Source organism: Nematolebias whitei, chromosome 16, assembly GCF_014905685.2.
Source record: "Nematolebias whitei isolate Nwh7 chromosome 16, NemWhi1, whole genome shotgun sequence".
In the NCBI taxonomy this organism is placed as follows: Eukaryota; Metazoa; Chordata; class Actinopteri; order Cyprinodontiformes; family Rivulidae; genus Nematolebias; species Nematolebias whitei.
The window spans coordinates 15,223,498-15,239,944 of NC_056513.1; the positions used below are offsets into that span (position 1 = coordinate 15,223,498).

The 16,447-nt window shown below is 42.5% G+C and overlaps 2 protein-coding genes across 2 annotated transcripts in view; both read right to left on the minus strand.

Moving 5' to 3' along the window:
* Nucleotides 1-604: 604 nt before the first annotated feature.
* Nucleotides 605-13,532, minus strand: LOC119422890 (voltage-dependent calcium channel gamma-3 subunit). Its single transcript, XM_037690299.1, has 4 exons — nucleotides 13,322-13,532; nucleotides 3,901-3,984; nucleotides 3,668-3,808; nucleotides 605-1,229 (listed from the first exon to the last, which is right to left on the minus strand). Exons 1-4 carry the CDS (start codon nucleotides 13,530-13,532, stop codon nucleotides 658-660), a joined length of 1,008 nt encoding a protein of 335 aa, XP_037546227.1. The 3' UTR covers nucleotides 605-657.
* Nucleotides 13,533-15,672: 2,140 nt separating this feature from the next.
* Nucleotides 15,673-16,447, minus strand: part of LOC119422362 (protein kinase C beta type) — a 60,566-nt gene continuing 59,791 nt past the window's right edge. The window contains exon 17 of the mRNA XM_037689723.1: nucleotides 15,673-16,313. Coding sequence (XP_037545651.1) covers nucleotides 16,161-16,313 — 153 coding nt within the window. The 3' untranslated portion in view covers nucleotides 15,673-16,160. The remainder of the gene's footprint in view (nucleotides 16,314-16,447) is intronic.

The window sequence follows — 16,447 nt, forward strand, 5'->3', positions numbered from 1 at the left end:
GCACAGGTTGAACAACTGGGAGATGAAGTTAGAGAGACCAGACTGAGATGGTTTGGACATGTCCAGAGGAGGGACAGTGTTAGAAAGGACATGGACAGAGGATGCAGAGGACAGAGTGAGATAGAGGAGGATGGCTCGCTGTGGCAACCCGTTAAGACAGAAAAGCCGATGGAAGAAGAAGAAGAAGAAGAAGAAGAAGGAGGCTGGGTCATTCCTTCATGTTGAAAAGGGTGAGTAGCACAAACAGAACTCTGCTATCCACCATTGTTAATATTCTTCATGTACTGACACAAGCACAGACAAACTATTGACCACAGCTATCCATAGTGCATGCACACAATTTTACACCACGGTGTGTGTGTGTGTGTGTGTGGGGGGGGGGGGGGGGGGGGTGTCCCCAAAAACCTCCACTTTGAGACCTGGATTTTAAAAAGCTCTGGTTTTAGAGAAAACAAGGGTTGTTGTCATGTACATGAATGGCAGCAGAAATGCCACGGTTTCATTCAAAACAGTCGTTGTGTAAACTGGGCCTAAGGCTCTTCAAAAAGCTATCTACAGCTGTACATCTGGTTGGTTAACTGTTCATAACCTTTTCATGGGACACCACTATAAAAATCAGAAAACGTGTTTCACTTCCTCACTGGGGTTCCTCTTCTCTCAGACTGGAGTGGTTTTTCGGCTGGACACACAGTTACCCAGCAGGATCTCTGTGTTGTTGTGAGGAGCTACAGTTATCAGATCATTCACAGCCATGGGAATATTACTGTCTTTTAGAGGTGATGCAATGGTGTACAGCAGGAACTCTGAACTCACAGTCTCTGGTGGGGATAAACCTGTCATGTCAGCAACTTTAGACTGAACAGAGATGGGGGACTCTTGGTCACATCCCAAAGGAGTTGCATAGGCGTGTGCATCTGAGTCCCCCGTGCTGTGGTTGCTCCTGTAACTGTAGCGGCAGCTGCGATTCTGGAAGGAACGGTTGCGGTAATAAGAAGAGTTTCTGGAGATGGGAGGCTTCACAAGCGAAGGCCGGCCTTTGGTGCGCAGCTGCCTGTGTTTTTCTATGAACACATGCACTGCCAAGACGCCCACCATCTCGGCCAGCACAAAGGACAGAGCTCCAAAATAAAAGGACCAGCCATAGGAGTAGCTCTTCTTGTTGTCACTCTGACTTGGATCACCTGAGTTGGCTGATATGTACACGATGATGCCAATGATGTTACTGAGACCTGAGCAGAGGTTTAGAGAAAGAAAGAGTTAAAGTGATAGTTCAAATCTGTTGAAATGGGGTTCTGTGGAGAGTTCACGGTTATGGAATGGATATATTATATCACACAGCAGCAAAAGTGCTAAGAAAAACATTTCTTGTAGCTACAAGTGTGGCTACTAATAACACAGCTATAAGTTGTTGATAGTCATGTAGATTTGTGTAGCCTATTAATATCTTACCTGCTGTAGATAGCTCTTTGAATGACCTCAGTTTGGAATAAGGTTAATTTGAAAGAACTGACAAGTGAAGCTCTCGACCTTGACCTCTCTAAGTGGCTTTAAGAATCTGTTGGACTCCTGGCAGGGACCAATGCAGACATGTTCCTGTTTTTAGTTTTCTACATTTGCCTTGGAATTTAGCTGTTTTTGTTACTTTTCTTTTTTTAGCCATCCTATTTGTAAAAAAAAATAAATCTATATGACTTTTTATAACTGTTTATTGTTGTCGCTGTTGTCCATTGTTGTCATCATTCTTTGTTGAAACCAGGTCTCTCTTGTAAATGAGTCCGCGAGGCTCAATGGGATTTACCTGTCTAAATAAAGGTTGAATGTAGGGCCAAGACCAACGGGGATTGCTGCTATTGTTGTTTTCTTTCTTTCAGTTGCTCCCTTCTTGAGGGGTCACCACAGTGAACTAAGTGGCACGAAGACTTGGCAATTATTTTTACGCCGGATGCCCTTCCTATTGCAACCACAGACCACTGAGCTACCACAGCTTTCTGTGTGGAGCAGAGAGCTGCTATCTAGGGCGTCTGGGGGAGCAGATGGTGGGGGTTAAGGGCCTTGCTCAAGGGCCCAGAGTGGGGCAAATGAGGGAGGAGACAAGTGTGGGTGCTTCATCTCTCCTACTCACATTTTGATGTTGTCGGTACTGGGAGTTGAACCGGCGATCTTTTGATCACAGGCCCACTTTCTCTAACCTCTGTGCCACCACTCCCACGAACTGCTGCTATTGTAAAACCCTAAAAAGAAAATTGTAGCAGTTTATGCAAATGCTATTTGTTAAATGTCATTGCTGTTGGTTTCGTAATAAAGTTGTTTACATTCACTTCAAATAGTGCAGCAGCAGCTAGCTAAAGCTAGATAGCACCGGTAGCTGTTTCATCAAAAATAACATAACATTTCTGCCAACATAATGGTGTATTTTACAAGTGACAACAGTGTAAAAGTTTAAAAAATAATGTTGAGATAAAACACTATGAAATCTTTGAGACTGGAGGTGTTTGGGCAGCACACCTCATCCCAAAAAAAATGTCCCCTGGGCTCTTTCAATAGCTGCCCACTGCACCACCTGGTGATGGATGGGTTAAATGCAGAGACTAATTGCGCCATTGTATGGAAACATACAGCGATGACAATGTGATGACATTATTGTTATTATTATTATTATTATTATTTAATACGGCAGCAATCCTCTTTGGTCTTGGTCCTGCTCGAATTAGCTTTTAGCTTCTCAGTCCAATCAAAACTGAAATTTAATCCTCCAAACTGAAGTCATTCAAACAGCCATCTACAAATACATAAGATGCTGAACTATTGTTTAAAGGATTTAGCTGAAAACTGATGATAGTCAACTATTAAAAACATGGACATCACAAACTTTAAAAAAAAACTGAGTACTAATGCCCATAAACAGAACGGTAGAAACAACCCTATCAAAACAAAGAGGAAGTTACAATTGACAATTTCAGTAAATTGGTTTCTAAGAGAAACAATAACTCAGGATCTCAGATAAATAATGTTAAATTATTATTTTATATGTGAATGTTTCTGTTCAATGCCCTGAGATGACTTCTGTTGTGACTTGGTGCTATATAAATAAACTGAATTGGATCTGAGCACACAAAACATTTTATGCACAACAATTACATTTACAGTACATTCAACTTAACTTTTGGTAGGTCGGTTGTTCATTCATTCATTCATTCATCCTCTTTACCCGCTTCTTCCGTGTTGAGTTGCGGGGGTCACTGGTGCTCATATCTAGTAGTCACTGTTTAAGAGGCGGGGGACACCCTGGACAGGCCACAAGTGCATCACAAGGACACGTAGAGACAAACGAGACAATCATTCACGCTCTCACTCACACCTGGGGACAATTTAGAGTTACATGCATGTTTTTGGTCTGTGGGAGGAAAACGGAGTACTTGGAGAAAACCTATGCATGCACGGAAAGAACATGCAAACTCCACCCAGAAAGGTCCTGGGCTGGAGTTTGATCCAGCAACCTTCTCGCTGAGAGGCAACAACTTTACCAACTGTGCCACCGTGCCGCTCCGTTCAAGCATCTTGCCAAAAAAATATATAGTACTATACTTTAGATGCACTTATTTTGGCTGAGCAAGTTGGTAATAAAAGAAAGTTTGCTGTTGAATTCTGTGCAAATCTTGTTACTGACCTGCAGAAACAAAGAGAATACCAGCGCTGAGAATGACGTTGTGCCGTGACTTGTAGAACTCGCTGGCAGCTACACACAATCCTCCAAGAAACAGTAACCCCACACTGAGGATTGGGAAGAGGCTAGAAGCTCGAACTGCTCCTGAACAGAGGAGAATTAAAAGCATTTAAATTAGCAAGATCTCTGTCACAATTCTCAAATTTCGCTGTTGAATAAGCCCATTTCTCACTCACGTAGCAAATACTCTGCAGCATCCTGCTCGTAGTCTGCATCATCAGGAAAATGATCGATGTGTTTGCAGACACCTCGAAATATTCCTACAAAATACCAAAAAAAGACAGATTTGTTAGCATGCAGAGTATGTGCTGACTGAAGATTAGAATCATAATCACTTTTATTGGCCAAGTTTGTGTGCACAGACAAGGAATCTGACTTTGGTTTCAAGTGCTCACAGCGTCCAGACATGTAACTTAAACTTATAGGATAAAAGAAACAGTATGTACATATATTAGTAGATACAGCCCTTATTTTAAATACACTGGATGAATAGAAAAAGAAGACAGGTTGTGGTAGTACAAATATGCTTATTAATTGTTTCACAGCAGAGCAGCTGATTACTACCACGCAACAGTGTCAAATAGTAGTAGTCATGGTGTTTATTGAGCTCATCAGAGAGATCGCCCTGGGGGAAGGAACCATCTCTGTGACGACTGGTTTTTGCAAATGTGCTCTGTAGTGCCGACCTGAGGGTAAAAGTCTGAACAGTTTGTGTCCAGGGTGTGTGGGGTCTGCAGAGATGTTACCAGCATTTTTCCTGATCCTAACCCTGTACAAGTCCTGGATTGAGGGAAGGTACAGCCCTGATGATCCTCTCTGCAGACCTGATTGTTTGTTGCAGTCTGGACTTGTCCTGTTCTGTGGATGGGGCAAACCACACAGAAATGTATGTGCACAAAACAGACTGAATAATGGCTGTATAGAAGATGACCAGCAGCTCTTGTGGTAGGTTGTGCTTCTTGAGTTGGCATAGGAAGTGATGTTTCTACTGGGTTTTCCTCTGAACAGTGTCCATGTGTGGGGACCATCTCAGGTCCCAAGAACGAGTGGTTCATAGGAACTGGAAGTGACCCACAGTAGACATAGTGTTGTTGAGGATGGTGAGGGGAGACATATGGGGGGAGGGGAGGGGGGTGCTTTTTCGGAAGTCCACTGTCATCTCCACAGTCTTGAGCAGGTTAAGCTCCAGGTGGTTCTGACGGCACCAGTGGACCAGCCAATCCACCTCCTGTTTGTACGCAAACTCGTCATTGTTCTGTATCAGACCAATAACAATGGTGTCTTCTGTAAACTTCAGAAGTTTTTCAGAAGTCATTTGTGTACATAGAGATGAGTAGTGGGGAGACAACACACCCCTGTGGAGCACCGGTGCTGATGGTTCTCATGTGGGAGAAGATGCTCCACAGCCTAGCCTGCTGCTGCCGGTCAGTCAGGTCAGCTGATGATCCACCATCATGTGGAGGCCAGGTAAGCTTTTGATGGAGAATGTCTGGGTTGATGGTGTTGAAGGTTGAGATGAAGTCCTCAAACAGGATCCTGATGTATATCCCTGGGTGGTCAAGGTGGTGTAGGATGAAGTGTAGTCCCAGATTGACTGCATCATCTGCTGACCTGTTTGCTCGGTAAGCAAACTGCAGATGGTCCAGCAGGGGACCTGTGATGTCTTCAGATATTTCAATACCATTTGTTCAAAGGATTTCATGACCACAGGCATCAGGCAACAGGTCTGTCGTCGCTGAATCCTGTTATGGTACATTTGTATATTCCTTGGGGATCAGGATGATGGTGGAATGCTTGAAGCAGGAGGGAACCTCACACAGTTCCAGATACTTTTTTCTTTCAACCTTTATTTAGTCTCATTGAGCCATGAGGACTCATTTACAAGAGACACCTGTTCCAGACAGAACATTCAGACTTATTGAAGATCTGAGTGAAGATGGGGGCCAGTTGGTCAGCACAAGATTTCAGGCAGAAGGGGTCAACTCCATCAAGTTCTAGAAGTTTCCTGGTCTTCTGATGCTGAAAGAGACTATTTACATTCCTTAGGGATCTTAAGTGCAGGTAGAGGGGAGAGGGGAAAGTATGGGCTGAAACTTGGGCCACCAGAACTGAACAAACAAGAACAAACACAGGACAATCAAATGTTTTAAGCCAGATGGCCAACTTGCTACTCTCAGAAACAGCCTGAGGACTGTCAAGGCTAAAGTGGTTCAGAAAAAGATCAACCAGTTTTACAACCCTTTTTCTAAACCACTTTGGCCTTGGTTGTCTCAGCCTGTTTCTGTGAGTAGCAAGTTGGCCATCTGACCCCAAACATTTGATTGTTGTACATGATGATTGATGGTTTTGGATGGGTGTTTTGCACATGTTAAAAGACTACTTCAGAGATTCCAACAGGAAATTGACTTTAAACACAGCAGTGAAGGCTACTTATGGGACAGATCTGGTTGGCAGGCCGTAGACTGAGGAAGTCCTCTGGATGGGGGACGAAATGATTCTCACTTAAAGAAACTGGTCCAGGTGACATGATTTAATCTTTTTTGTTGTGGTCCAGAGTGTTTGTGTCTTTGGTGGGACACTTTACATGCCGTTTGCATTTTGATAGTTCATTGGAGAGGTTTGCGCTGTTAAAATCCTCACGAACAATCATGAGAGTCTGGGTGTTTTTTCCTCCACATCTGTATCAGCCCAGTGAGCTGTTTTTCAGTCTCTGATGTGCAGGCTTGTGGTGGAATGGTAACAACAGCCAAAATAAACGGAGAGACCTCCCTCTGTGAATAGAAAGGTTTACAGTTGATAAAAAATGACTCCATGTGAGGGCTGTATGTCTTCCATAACAGTGAGACATCAGTACACCGACCTTTGTTTATGCAAAAACAGATTACACCCCCCCCCCCCCCCCCCCGCACTGCGAGCTGCTTGAGACAGATGGAAGTCCGGCATCTGACGTACACAGACCGGGACAAGTTCACTGAGCCAACTTTCGGTAAAGCAGAGAAAGGAAGGTCTGCAGAAGTCAGAGTTTCTTGTGCTCACAAGGAATAAATAGCTCATCCATTTTATTCACCAGGGAGCGGAGGTTGGCCAGACAAGTAGAGGGGAACGGAGCGCACAGTCCCCTCTGTTGGAGTTTGATAAGCATGCCTGCATGTTTCCCCTCATCTATGTCTACAGTAAATCCCACGGAGAGCTGCTGTGCCAGGGTCTCAGAGAAAAACTCAGGATCAATGAAAATTGGAGTGAAATGTCCCAAAGACTGCCTGGTTGATTAGGAGTTGCTCTCTGGTGAAAGTGACTGTAGTATAGCAGCAAATAACCATGGAAAAACAGAAAAAATCCCTGCAAAGTATGAGCGAGCAAAATACAGAGGCAGCCATCTGCGGCACCTTCTTAGCAAGATGACTCTCAGCTTTTACCACACTATAGTTTATTATATGTAAATTAAACTAAAGTAATTTATTCTAAGATCACTTATTTGAGGCAACCATCTTGAATTGGATTCACTCAAAAAGGTATTTTGTTGTGGATGTACATTCAGCAAATACTTCTCGAGAGTTTTATTAAAACTGACCAGTGGCTCATGAGATATTTTGCTAACTAGTGCACATTTCATTTGTATTGTTTCTTTGTTTGTTTTTTCTTTGTGGTCAAGCTACAGCTGAATGAATGAGTTGATGCTCTGGTAACCATGACAATGGAGCCACACCATCAATACTGGTCAATGTGCGGCATGCAGGGATAAACATCAATATATTCCTGTTTGTAAATGTGAAAGACACAGCTGGGCTCACTCATGGCTGAGCTTTGATTCATTGTTGACTCTTATTCAAATATATCAGAGAAACCATGTTACAGGCATGTGTAAACATGTGTACTGATTTTTAACCAGTACAGGCAAAAGAGAGCACATTACACCAGTTTTGGCCTCACTGCACTGGTTACCGGTTCACTTTCGAATCCAGTTCAAAATACTGCTGTATGTCTACAAATCGCTGAACAGTTCCCCCCCCCTCCCCCACCATCTCTCTGATCTGCTACAACTGTATGTCCCACCACGTTCCCTGAGGTCAGTGGACCAGTTGCTCCTCACAGTTCCAGGAACTCGTCTTAAGCGCAGAGGTGACAGGGCCTTCTCTGTAGCAGGACCAAGACTTTGGAACGAGTTACCTCTGCTTGTCAGACAGGCCCCCTCCCTCTCGGTTTTCAAGTCCCGTTTAAAAACTCACTACTATTCAATAGCTTTCAACACCAGATGATCTGTGTTTTGATCCTGTATGCTCCACACTGGTTAGTCGTCATTATCTGCATCGTTTTTATGTCTATATTCTGATTTACCTCATTTGTATTTTGCTTTGTGTGTTACCTGTTGTTTTGTCTGTACAGCACTTTGGTTGGCCTTGTCACTGTTTTAAGTGCTTTATAAATAAAGTGGTATGGTATGGTACAGGCTGCATTTCATACAATCAATTTAGTATGAACTCCAATGTTTACTCGGTACTGGAAAATACCAAAGTATGTTTACTCAAGTACTTTCCTTCCTTCCATGCCATTTACTGTTTTAGTGCCACTTTTTAACCCAGCTGCATTCCTTTATTCTATTATGCAGCTACTGCATAAAATTCAAACCTATTCAAGCCAGCTCTCTGTGGATAACCTTTTGCATGTGTAAAGCTAGTTTCTGGGAATTCCAGAGGGCTGGCTTGAAACACATCAAGGAGGTGCTATTTATAAGACAGATCTGGGTTGGCAGGCCTCAGACTAATGAAGTCTTTCGGATGAAAAACAAAATGTTTCTCCCAAAAAGAAATGGTCCAGATGACATGATTCAACCCTTTTTTGTGACTAAGTTTAACTTCTTTCTGCTGTTCTCTCTTCAGGGATCATCCCAAGTCAGCATCCTCCATCTCTCTCTGTCCCCTGCATCTTCTGTCCTCACTCCAACTACCTCCATGTCCTCCTAAGTGTATTCACATATCTCCTTTTTGGTTTTGGTCTTTGTCATTTTCCTGTCAGCTGCATTTTTAACATTCTTCTACTAATGTACCAACTATCCTCTCTGACCATCTCCTACAGAGGTGGAAAGAGTACAGAAAATTTGTACTCAAGTACAAGTATTGTTACACTGCTTAAATTGTACTCATTTACAAGTAAATGTACTGGTGATATAAAAATACTTAAGTAAAAGTATAAAGTACTCTTCTCAAAAACTACTCGGAGTATTAATTATTTTTTAACCATATAATGTTTTATTGTGTTGTCAATATAAGACATTCAGTTCAATTTACTGTATATAATAGTTACATTCAAAGCATATTTCTCAAATACTCAAAAGCTGTCTTATTTTAGTACCAGTTAAACCAATGGCAGTGACAATATCTAAGATCTTTGCATACTTAGCCAAACTAATAACCCACACATACAAATAATAAAAAAATATATCATACAGGTAGCTTTGAAACCTCATATACCACAATATGTTTTTTGAGGGTAGATGCTGAAGTCTTGTAAGCTGCTATCACCATAGAGATCAAATAAAGTTTGCATCTGGATGCTGTCTCCTTTTCACCCTCTGTACATGAAAAATTCCTCCAGGTACGACCACGGCACTCGTCCTCAGCCTTTCTCCTCATTTTCTCTGTTGACAGTTTGTCCTCTGTCTCCATTTTGGCTTTTTCTCCAAATCTTCGGTCCATAATTGACTCTACTCTACGGAGTTATCCATTACTTATGTCATAGGTAATTGGTGCGTTCACAATCTGAGAGCCTTATTGGCTACAAAGATGCAGATGAACGGTTTGAATATTAATTCAATATGTAGCTGTACTCAGTAGCAACTTCAGATTTTAAAAGTAGCGAAGTAGATTACATGGTCGAAATTGTACTCAAGTATGAGTAAAATTACACACTTGAAAGAAATAATCATAAAAGTACAAGTACCAAAAAAAAATCTACTTAATTACAGTAATGTGCGTATTTGTAATTTGTTACTTCCACCCCTGATCTCCCAGTTGTTCAACCTGTGCTGTACCTCTGATGATCTCATTCCTAATCTTCTCCATCCTGGTCACTCCCAAGGAGAACCTCAACATCTTCATTTTTGCCACTTCCAGTTATTTCTCCAGTCTTTTTGTTAATCCCACTGTCTCCAAACCATACAACACAGCTGGTCTCACCACTGTCTTGTAAACTGTTCCTTTGAACTTTGATGCCACCCTTTTATCACAAATCACTCCTAACTTTTCTCCATCCACTGGACTCTGTTCTTCACCTCTTTACCACACTCCGCATTTTCCGGGACAATTGACCCGAGTACTTGAAGTCCCTGCAACTTTGTGACCTCTGGTCCTTGTAGTCTCACTGTTCCACCTGCCTCCCTCTCATTCACACACACACTCTGTCTTGATATGGCTGAATTTCATTCCTCTTCTTTTAAGTGCATGCCTCCACCTCTCTGAGTTCTCTTCCACCTGCTCCCTGTTCTCACCACAGATCACAATGTCATCTGCAAACGTCACACTCTTAAGTTTAACATTTGTGGTAAAATCTAAAAAAAAAAAAAAAAAGATAAAACTTTAATTGCAATTGTGTAAAAGACAATGAAGATATCAACTTGTCTTATCCAGCAGTCCCATCCTTTACTCCTCTCTCAAACCATTGTTCCTCTCTATCCAGAATGTGATCATCTTCATCCCTGAAAGAGTGACCGCTGGCCTGGAGATGAGTGTAGACCGCAGAGTCCTGGCCTGATGATGTTGATCTTCTGTGCTGGGCCACCCTTGTGGCCAGTGGCTGTTTAGTTTCCCTGATGTAAGACTGATCACAGCCCTCCGGACACTGAACAGCATATATGATATTACTCTGTTTGTGCCAGGGGACTGGATCTTTGGGACAAATCAGTCTTTGCCATAATGTATTTTGGGGTTTAAAAGCCACTGGGATGTCATGTCTAGAAAATAAACATCTCAGTTTCTCTGAAAGTCCTGCAACATACGGAATGACCACTGGTCAGGGTTCCTCCTTTTCACCTTATGGCTGACTGGAGTCCTGTTTGGGTTTCTTCTCTGCTTTCAGGAAGGCCCAGTTAGGATATCCATATTGCTCTATAGAGCCTGTCTTGTGTGGGATTCCTCCTTCTCCCTGGCTCCTGTCCTGAGTACTGGTCTGCAAGTATTGATCTGCACTGGTCCGTGAAACCCACCCACACAGACTTGCAGTTCGAGTCCCATCACCCTCTGGAGCACAAGTTAGGAGTCATCAGGATTCTGTACCACAGAGCAGACAGTGTTCCCACTACCTCAGGAGCCAAGCAGAAGAAGAAATCCCACACAAGACAGACCCTGGAACAACTTTATAAATATTGTGTGAATAAATAAAAATAGTGTATGACTAAAGAAACGTGTCTGAGTCTATGATAAGTCCCTCAACCGGCTTGTGAATTTTCATTATTCAAACTGACACGTGTTAGGTCGCCTCTCCATGAAAGCTTTTTATAGTACAGTCAGTGAGACTGCAGCAGACGGGTGTGAAGAACATGATCATAACTAGAGGACAGATGAAATTAAAAGTAAATATTTATTAAGTAAAATCAGTGAAGAATTTGGAAGTGTCAGGAAAATATGGTGCTATCAAAAAACAATGATTTAAAACTAAACTTCCATCTAATCCTGATCCAGGACTTAATATGTTTTTCATATGAAATTTTCTCTTCAGTTAAACAATAAATAAATGCACCTCAGACAAAATGTTATAGGATGAGAGTTTAAAGAAACTGAACTAAAATGTGATGTGGTGGTAGCTCAAAGTCATCACTCTTACTTTGAGCATGAATTGAAGGAGAGAAAACTTTGCACTTTAGCTGATTTTGTCTGTCTGTTAGCAAACTATCTTGTGAAACACTAGATAGATTTTAATGAAACATTTAGAATGGTGGTTCCCAACCCTGGTCCTTGAAGAACACCATCCTGCAAGTTTTAATTGTTTCCCTGCTCCAGCACACCTGATTCAATGATTTAATTACTTCCTCGTGTTCTGCAGAAGCATGTTAATTACCCATTAATTAAAATCAAGTGTGTTGGAGCAGAGAAACGACTAAAACAATCAGGATGGTGTTCCTCAAGGACTAGGGTTGGGAACTCCTGGTTTAGAAAATACATACATATTTTTCGGACTATAAGGTGCACCGGATTATAAGGTGCATTAAGCAAAACAAGTTCATTTTGACAGATTTTAGAGCACCGTGTACAGTAGTCCTTTGCTACTTCGCAGTTTGTTTATGTCTGACTCGCGCTATCACAGTTTTTTCAAAATAAGACTGGACATGACACACAATTGGCTGACTGATGGATGAGCCGCACAATCGGTGTGGGATTTTTATTTAAAACAAATTATTTAGCATCTGCTGCACCTTTGTGCAGCCCATACTGCAGGATAAGCTTCCTACTGCAGCTGTTCTCCGTGCACAGCAGAGAAGTGGGCGTGGCCAAGAGCGCTTGCAGGTGGCAAAGAGCAGAGGAGGCAGGGAGCTGCAATCATGACATTCTGTGCTCTTTTAGAGCGTTTAGAGTTTAGAAACATTGTTTAGAATATTACAAGAGCATGCTTTGTGGTTTTTCACTTATCTTCAGGGTACGGATCCCCCGCTATAAACGAGGGACTACTGTACCACATAAAAATCGGTTTGAGGTCAGTAAGCACAACCAGATTTAATACATAAGGCTCACCGTTGATTTCTGAGAAAATCTAAGGATTTTAAGTGCGCTTTATAGTCCGAAAAATAAGGTAATCATTGTAAGTACATGGATTAACTTTTGGAGTCAATCCAATTCAAGATGGCCACCAAAGCTGATCTGCAATACCTAACAAAAAATATAATTAACAGGTAACAAAGTTCTTGCTCAATCATCCAGGTACCAAATCCAATCATTCTCAGTCAGGTCATCTGGACAGTTTATTTTTTATAGAGACGTTTCGCTCTCTATCCGGAGGGCTTCATCAGTCTGAGGAGTTCCAGGAAACTGTTTCCCCAAGCAGTAAACTCCTTAAGTGGATTGACCAGTTTGCTGGAGCTAAGATGGTTTCTGGGGGTGTCCTGTTCCTCGTTGACTCCTCCCAGGCAGGCAGCCACAGCCAAAGTGGTTCAAGGCAACAAAGTTCATGCTCAGTCATCCAGGTACCAAATCCAATAATTCTCAGTCAGGTCATCTTGACAGTTTCTTTCTCTTCTGACTGATGAAGTCCTCCGGATAGAGGGCGAAACGTCTCTTTAAAAAAAAGAAACTGTCCAGATGACCTGACTGAGAATTATTGGATAATTAACAGGTAGTTTTTACAAACGAGATAAGATTTGGTGTGGTAGTAGCTGAGAGTCCTCCCATTTGAGTGTTCACAGATCTGGCTATAGGTTTGACAAGAATCAGATTTATGATATTATTTCTTTCCCCCATATCTTTTAAAAAGTTTAACTTTTTACTTTGTGAACGCAAACACATGACACGAGCATGATTTATTGTTAAAACCGAATCTGCATAAAACTGTGTTCTGTGATGCTTTGAGTGGGTCTCCTGGTCTGTTGGGGGAGCTGATCAGAGTAGACCTTACCCTCGGTGCAGCAAGTCCTCCACAGGCCGGAGTGGGTCAGAACCTCCTCGTTCTTGTGGAGCGTCTCGTTGTCGTTCAGGTTCTTGGAGCGGCACACCCCACGCGAGTACAGCCAGTAGTCGGTGCCCACGGCGATGGTCATCAGGCTGAAGGCACAGAAGGCCCCCGCCGTGGTGAGGAGCATCATCACCCCTCTGTTGCAAACCCTCATCCTGACCGTCTTCCTCAGGAGTCCACCTGAGGACGCACGCTGCCGGCTGGCTTTTAGAAATGTCGTGGACGCGCGCGGCCCCGGTCGGCTGAAAGACGCGCGGCCTTGGAGCGCATCTCAAGAAGTTGCGCAGGTGCGTCAAAAGCTCGCTGCGCGCATTAAAGTTTGTTCATGTGGAGATCTGTCCATGTCAGAGTTACAGAGGAGGACCACAGCAGCTGCTGCTGATGATTAATGCTCCAGTTCAGTCAGTGTGCTGAAAACCCCCGCCTGCCTGCGTGCGTGTGTGTGCGCGCGTGCTCCAAGCAGTGTGGGGTTAACATGGCGAGTGGCACCGCGTCTAAACCCAGTTAAAACGCTGACATTAAAGGACCATTTCCAACCTTTTATGCCCGGTGCACCATGTTTTGGCTCTTGTGGTGACTCGAGCGCACTAGTGTTTTATGATGCACTTTTAATGGGATTAATTCAAATCAGTTTATATAACACCAAGTCACAACAGAAGTCATCTCAGGGCACTGAACAGAAACATTCTTATCTATAAAAATAAGTTAACATGAATTATCTGAGGAGCAGACTGCTTTGAGTTTAACTTCATTGCAGACTCTCATCTTGAGCAAGCATGAAGGCGACAGTGGAAAGGAAAACTCCCCCATGAGGAAGAAACCTTTAGCAGAACCAGTCAGGACAAGCGGTCATCTGCTTCAACCGGCTGGGTTTGAGAGGAACAGGAAGGAGGAACAGATACACAATGGCAGGTCGAGAATCACTTGTTAAGATAGAAATAGTATCAATTGAAAAATATTCAATTTTAACCATTCATTTAAGGAAATTAGGTCAATTTGTCCTACAGTCTAAGCTTAAGTAAGCAGAAGCCAACCCTAACTATAGGATTTATCAAAAAGGAAAGTCTTCAGCCCAGTCTTAAAACTGGAAAATGTGTCAGCCTCACAGACTGAAACTGGAAGTTGGTTCCACAAGAGAGGAGCCTGATAACTGAAAGATCTTCCTCCCATTCTGCTCTTGGAAACTCTAGGAACCCCGAGTAAGCCTGCAGTCTGAGATCAAAGTGCTCTGTTAGGAAAATATAGGACAATAAGATCTGTAATATAAGATGGAGCTAGGTTGTTGAAGGCTTTGTAGGCTAGAAGCAAATTAAAGTTGATCGACTTTCAATTGAGACTTTTAAGTCCTAAAGTAAATGAAAAGTTTTTTGTTCAAAATGCCCCTATTCTTCCTGAACAATGATAAAACTGTGCACATTGTCCCAAACACAAGGCTGAACTTCACCTAACAAAGATTTAAATGATAATTAGTGGATAAATGGCATCACGTCTGATCACTCAACCCATATTTCTTATCAGATATTACAAATCTGTAAGGGAATAAACATTCACAGAATTACAGAAACGGTCTCATAAATATTTTTTAATACCGATTCTGTACGTGTCTCTTACTTGTAAAGATGAAACATGCATCACATGTATAATGTCCGTTTATTTCTCCAGGTAGTCTCCTCCTTTTTTTTTTACCTCCTGCCTTTTGCATAGTAAATCTCCTCTTATCTCTCATTTATTAAATTTATCAATGACATTAAATTGTAGAGATGAGAGAGAGAGAGGGAAGATGGAGCTGGTAAATAAAATAAATAAATAAATTAGGATTTAAACCTGAGGGTGGGTAAATAAAATAAAGTTTAAAATGCAATGGGACTGTGAGGAATATCCTGTTCCTATTTACACACACACACACACACACACACACACACACACACACACACACACACACACACACACACACACACACTGAAACGCAAGTCGTTTACATCACTTTTCATGAACTGATTTCACAAAGCGTTATATTTTCTCGTCACGGGGACAGCCACACGGTCTTTGCATTCAGAGTTGAAACTAATTTCAGCACAGATATTTTAGAATGAGCTCGGATCAATACATTCACAACATTTGATAAGGTCTTTTGTTTATTTTCTTCTCGACGTTGTCAAAAACTGATCTTAAAGTAAGGTACCAACAGATATTGGCATGCATATTGGAGCTCTGCCACAAAGACTGTAGCGCACTGACCCACAGCACCATGGAGAAAAGAGAAGGGGGAAACGTTACCGCCAAAACAGACCCCTGTTTTTGCATCGATTTGGAAGACAAGACATGCTTAAGACTTAGAGGACTAGCTTAGACATGAGGTTGTAGCTCAAGAATCTTCCTTCCCTCCCACACTACAGACGTGTGTGACACACTGATATGTTCATGATGTCACTTTGAAAAGCTGAACAGGACATCGGGTAAACAAATACACCTCGACAGGACAAATGTGTTCTGTTGCTTATTGTGAGGTCCTGTGGCCACTCCTTGAAAACGGCCTAAACTCAGTCTCAGTTGTCCCAGTAATCCCAGTCATCTGCAGCTTTTAATCTTTGCTCCTCATCCGTTTGTGAAAAGTCCTGCATCGTGATTCCCGCCCCCCTCTGTGTGCATCTGAGAGTCTGTTTGTTGTTTTGAGTTCCACATGTGAGATGAGTTTTCCGGACAGGTCCTAGATGAAATAAATGTGCCCGTCTTGGATCGGTGTACAGTCGCGCCCGGGCTCCATCTAACCTCTGGGATGTCCTTAGACCTGGATGACAAACTCTGGGTTAGTGTAAGAGAAGCCCTGGAACTCGTTCTGGTCCAGGTTCATGATGAAGAGTTTGTCCGTGGGCGTCAGATCCACCGGCATCTTCGTGAACTCCTTGTCAAAGTTCCCGACGTCGCGGCGAGTTTTCTGCAACAGAGAAAAACAGTTTGAATATAAAGTTAAAGAGAGTGAAGGTATAAGAGAAAAAAATTATAATTCAGCAAGACTGGGAAAGTAAAATTAAATTAGAAGCACTGGAGTCAGATCATTGAAGTGGGGTT

Bases quoted from the DNA above. Each gene is read 5' to 3' on its own strand.
- LOC119422890 (XM_037690299.1), bottom strand. From the start codon at position 13,532: ATGAGGGTTTGCAACAGAGGGGTGATGATGCTCCTCACCACGGCGGGG. The intron at 3,985-13,321 runs GTAAGGTCTACT...GGTATTTTGTAG, and splicing joins GAGGACTTGCTGCACCGAGG to GAATATTTCGAGGTGTCTGC. The intron at 1,230-3,667 runs GTCAGTAACAAG...ACCTCTGCTCAG, and splicing joins TATTCTCTTTGTTTCTGCAG to GTCTCAGTAACATCATTGGC.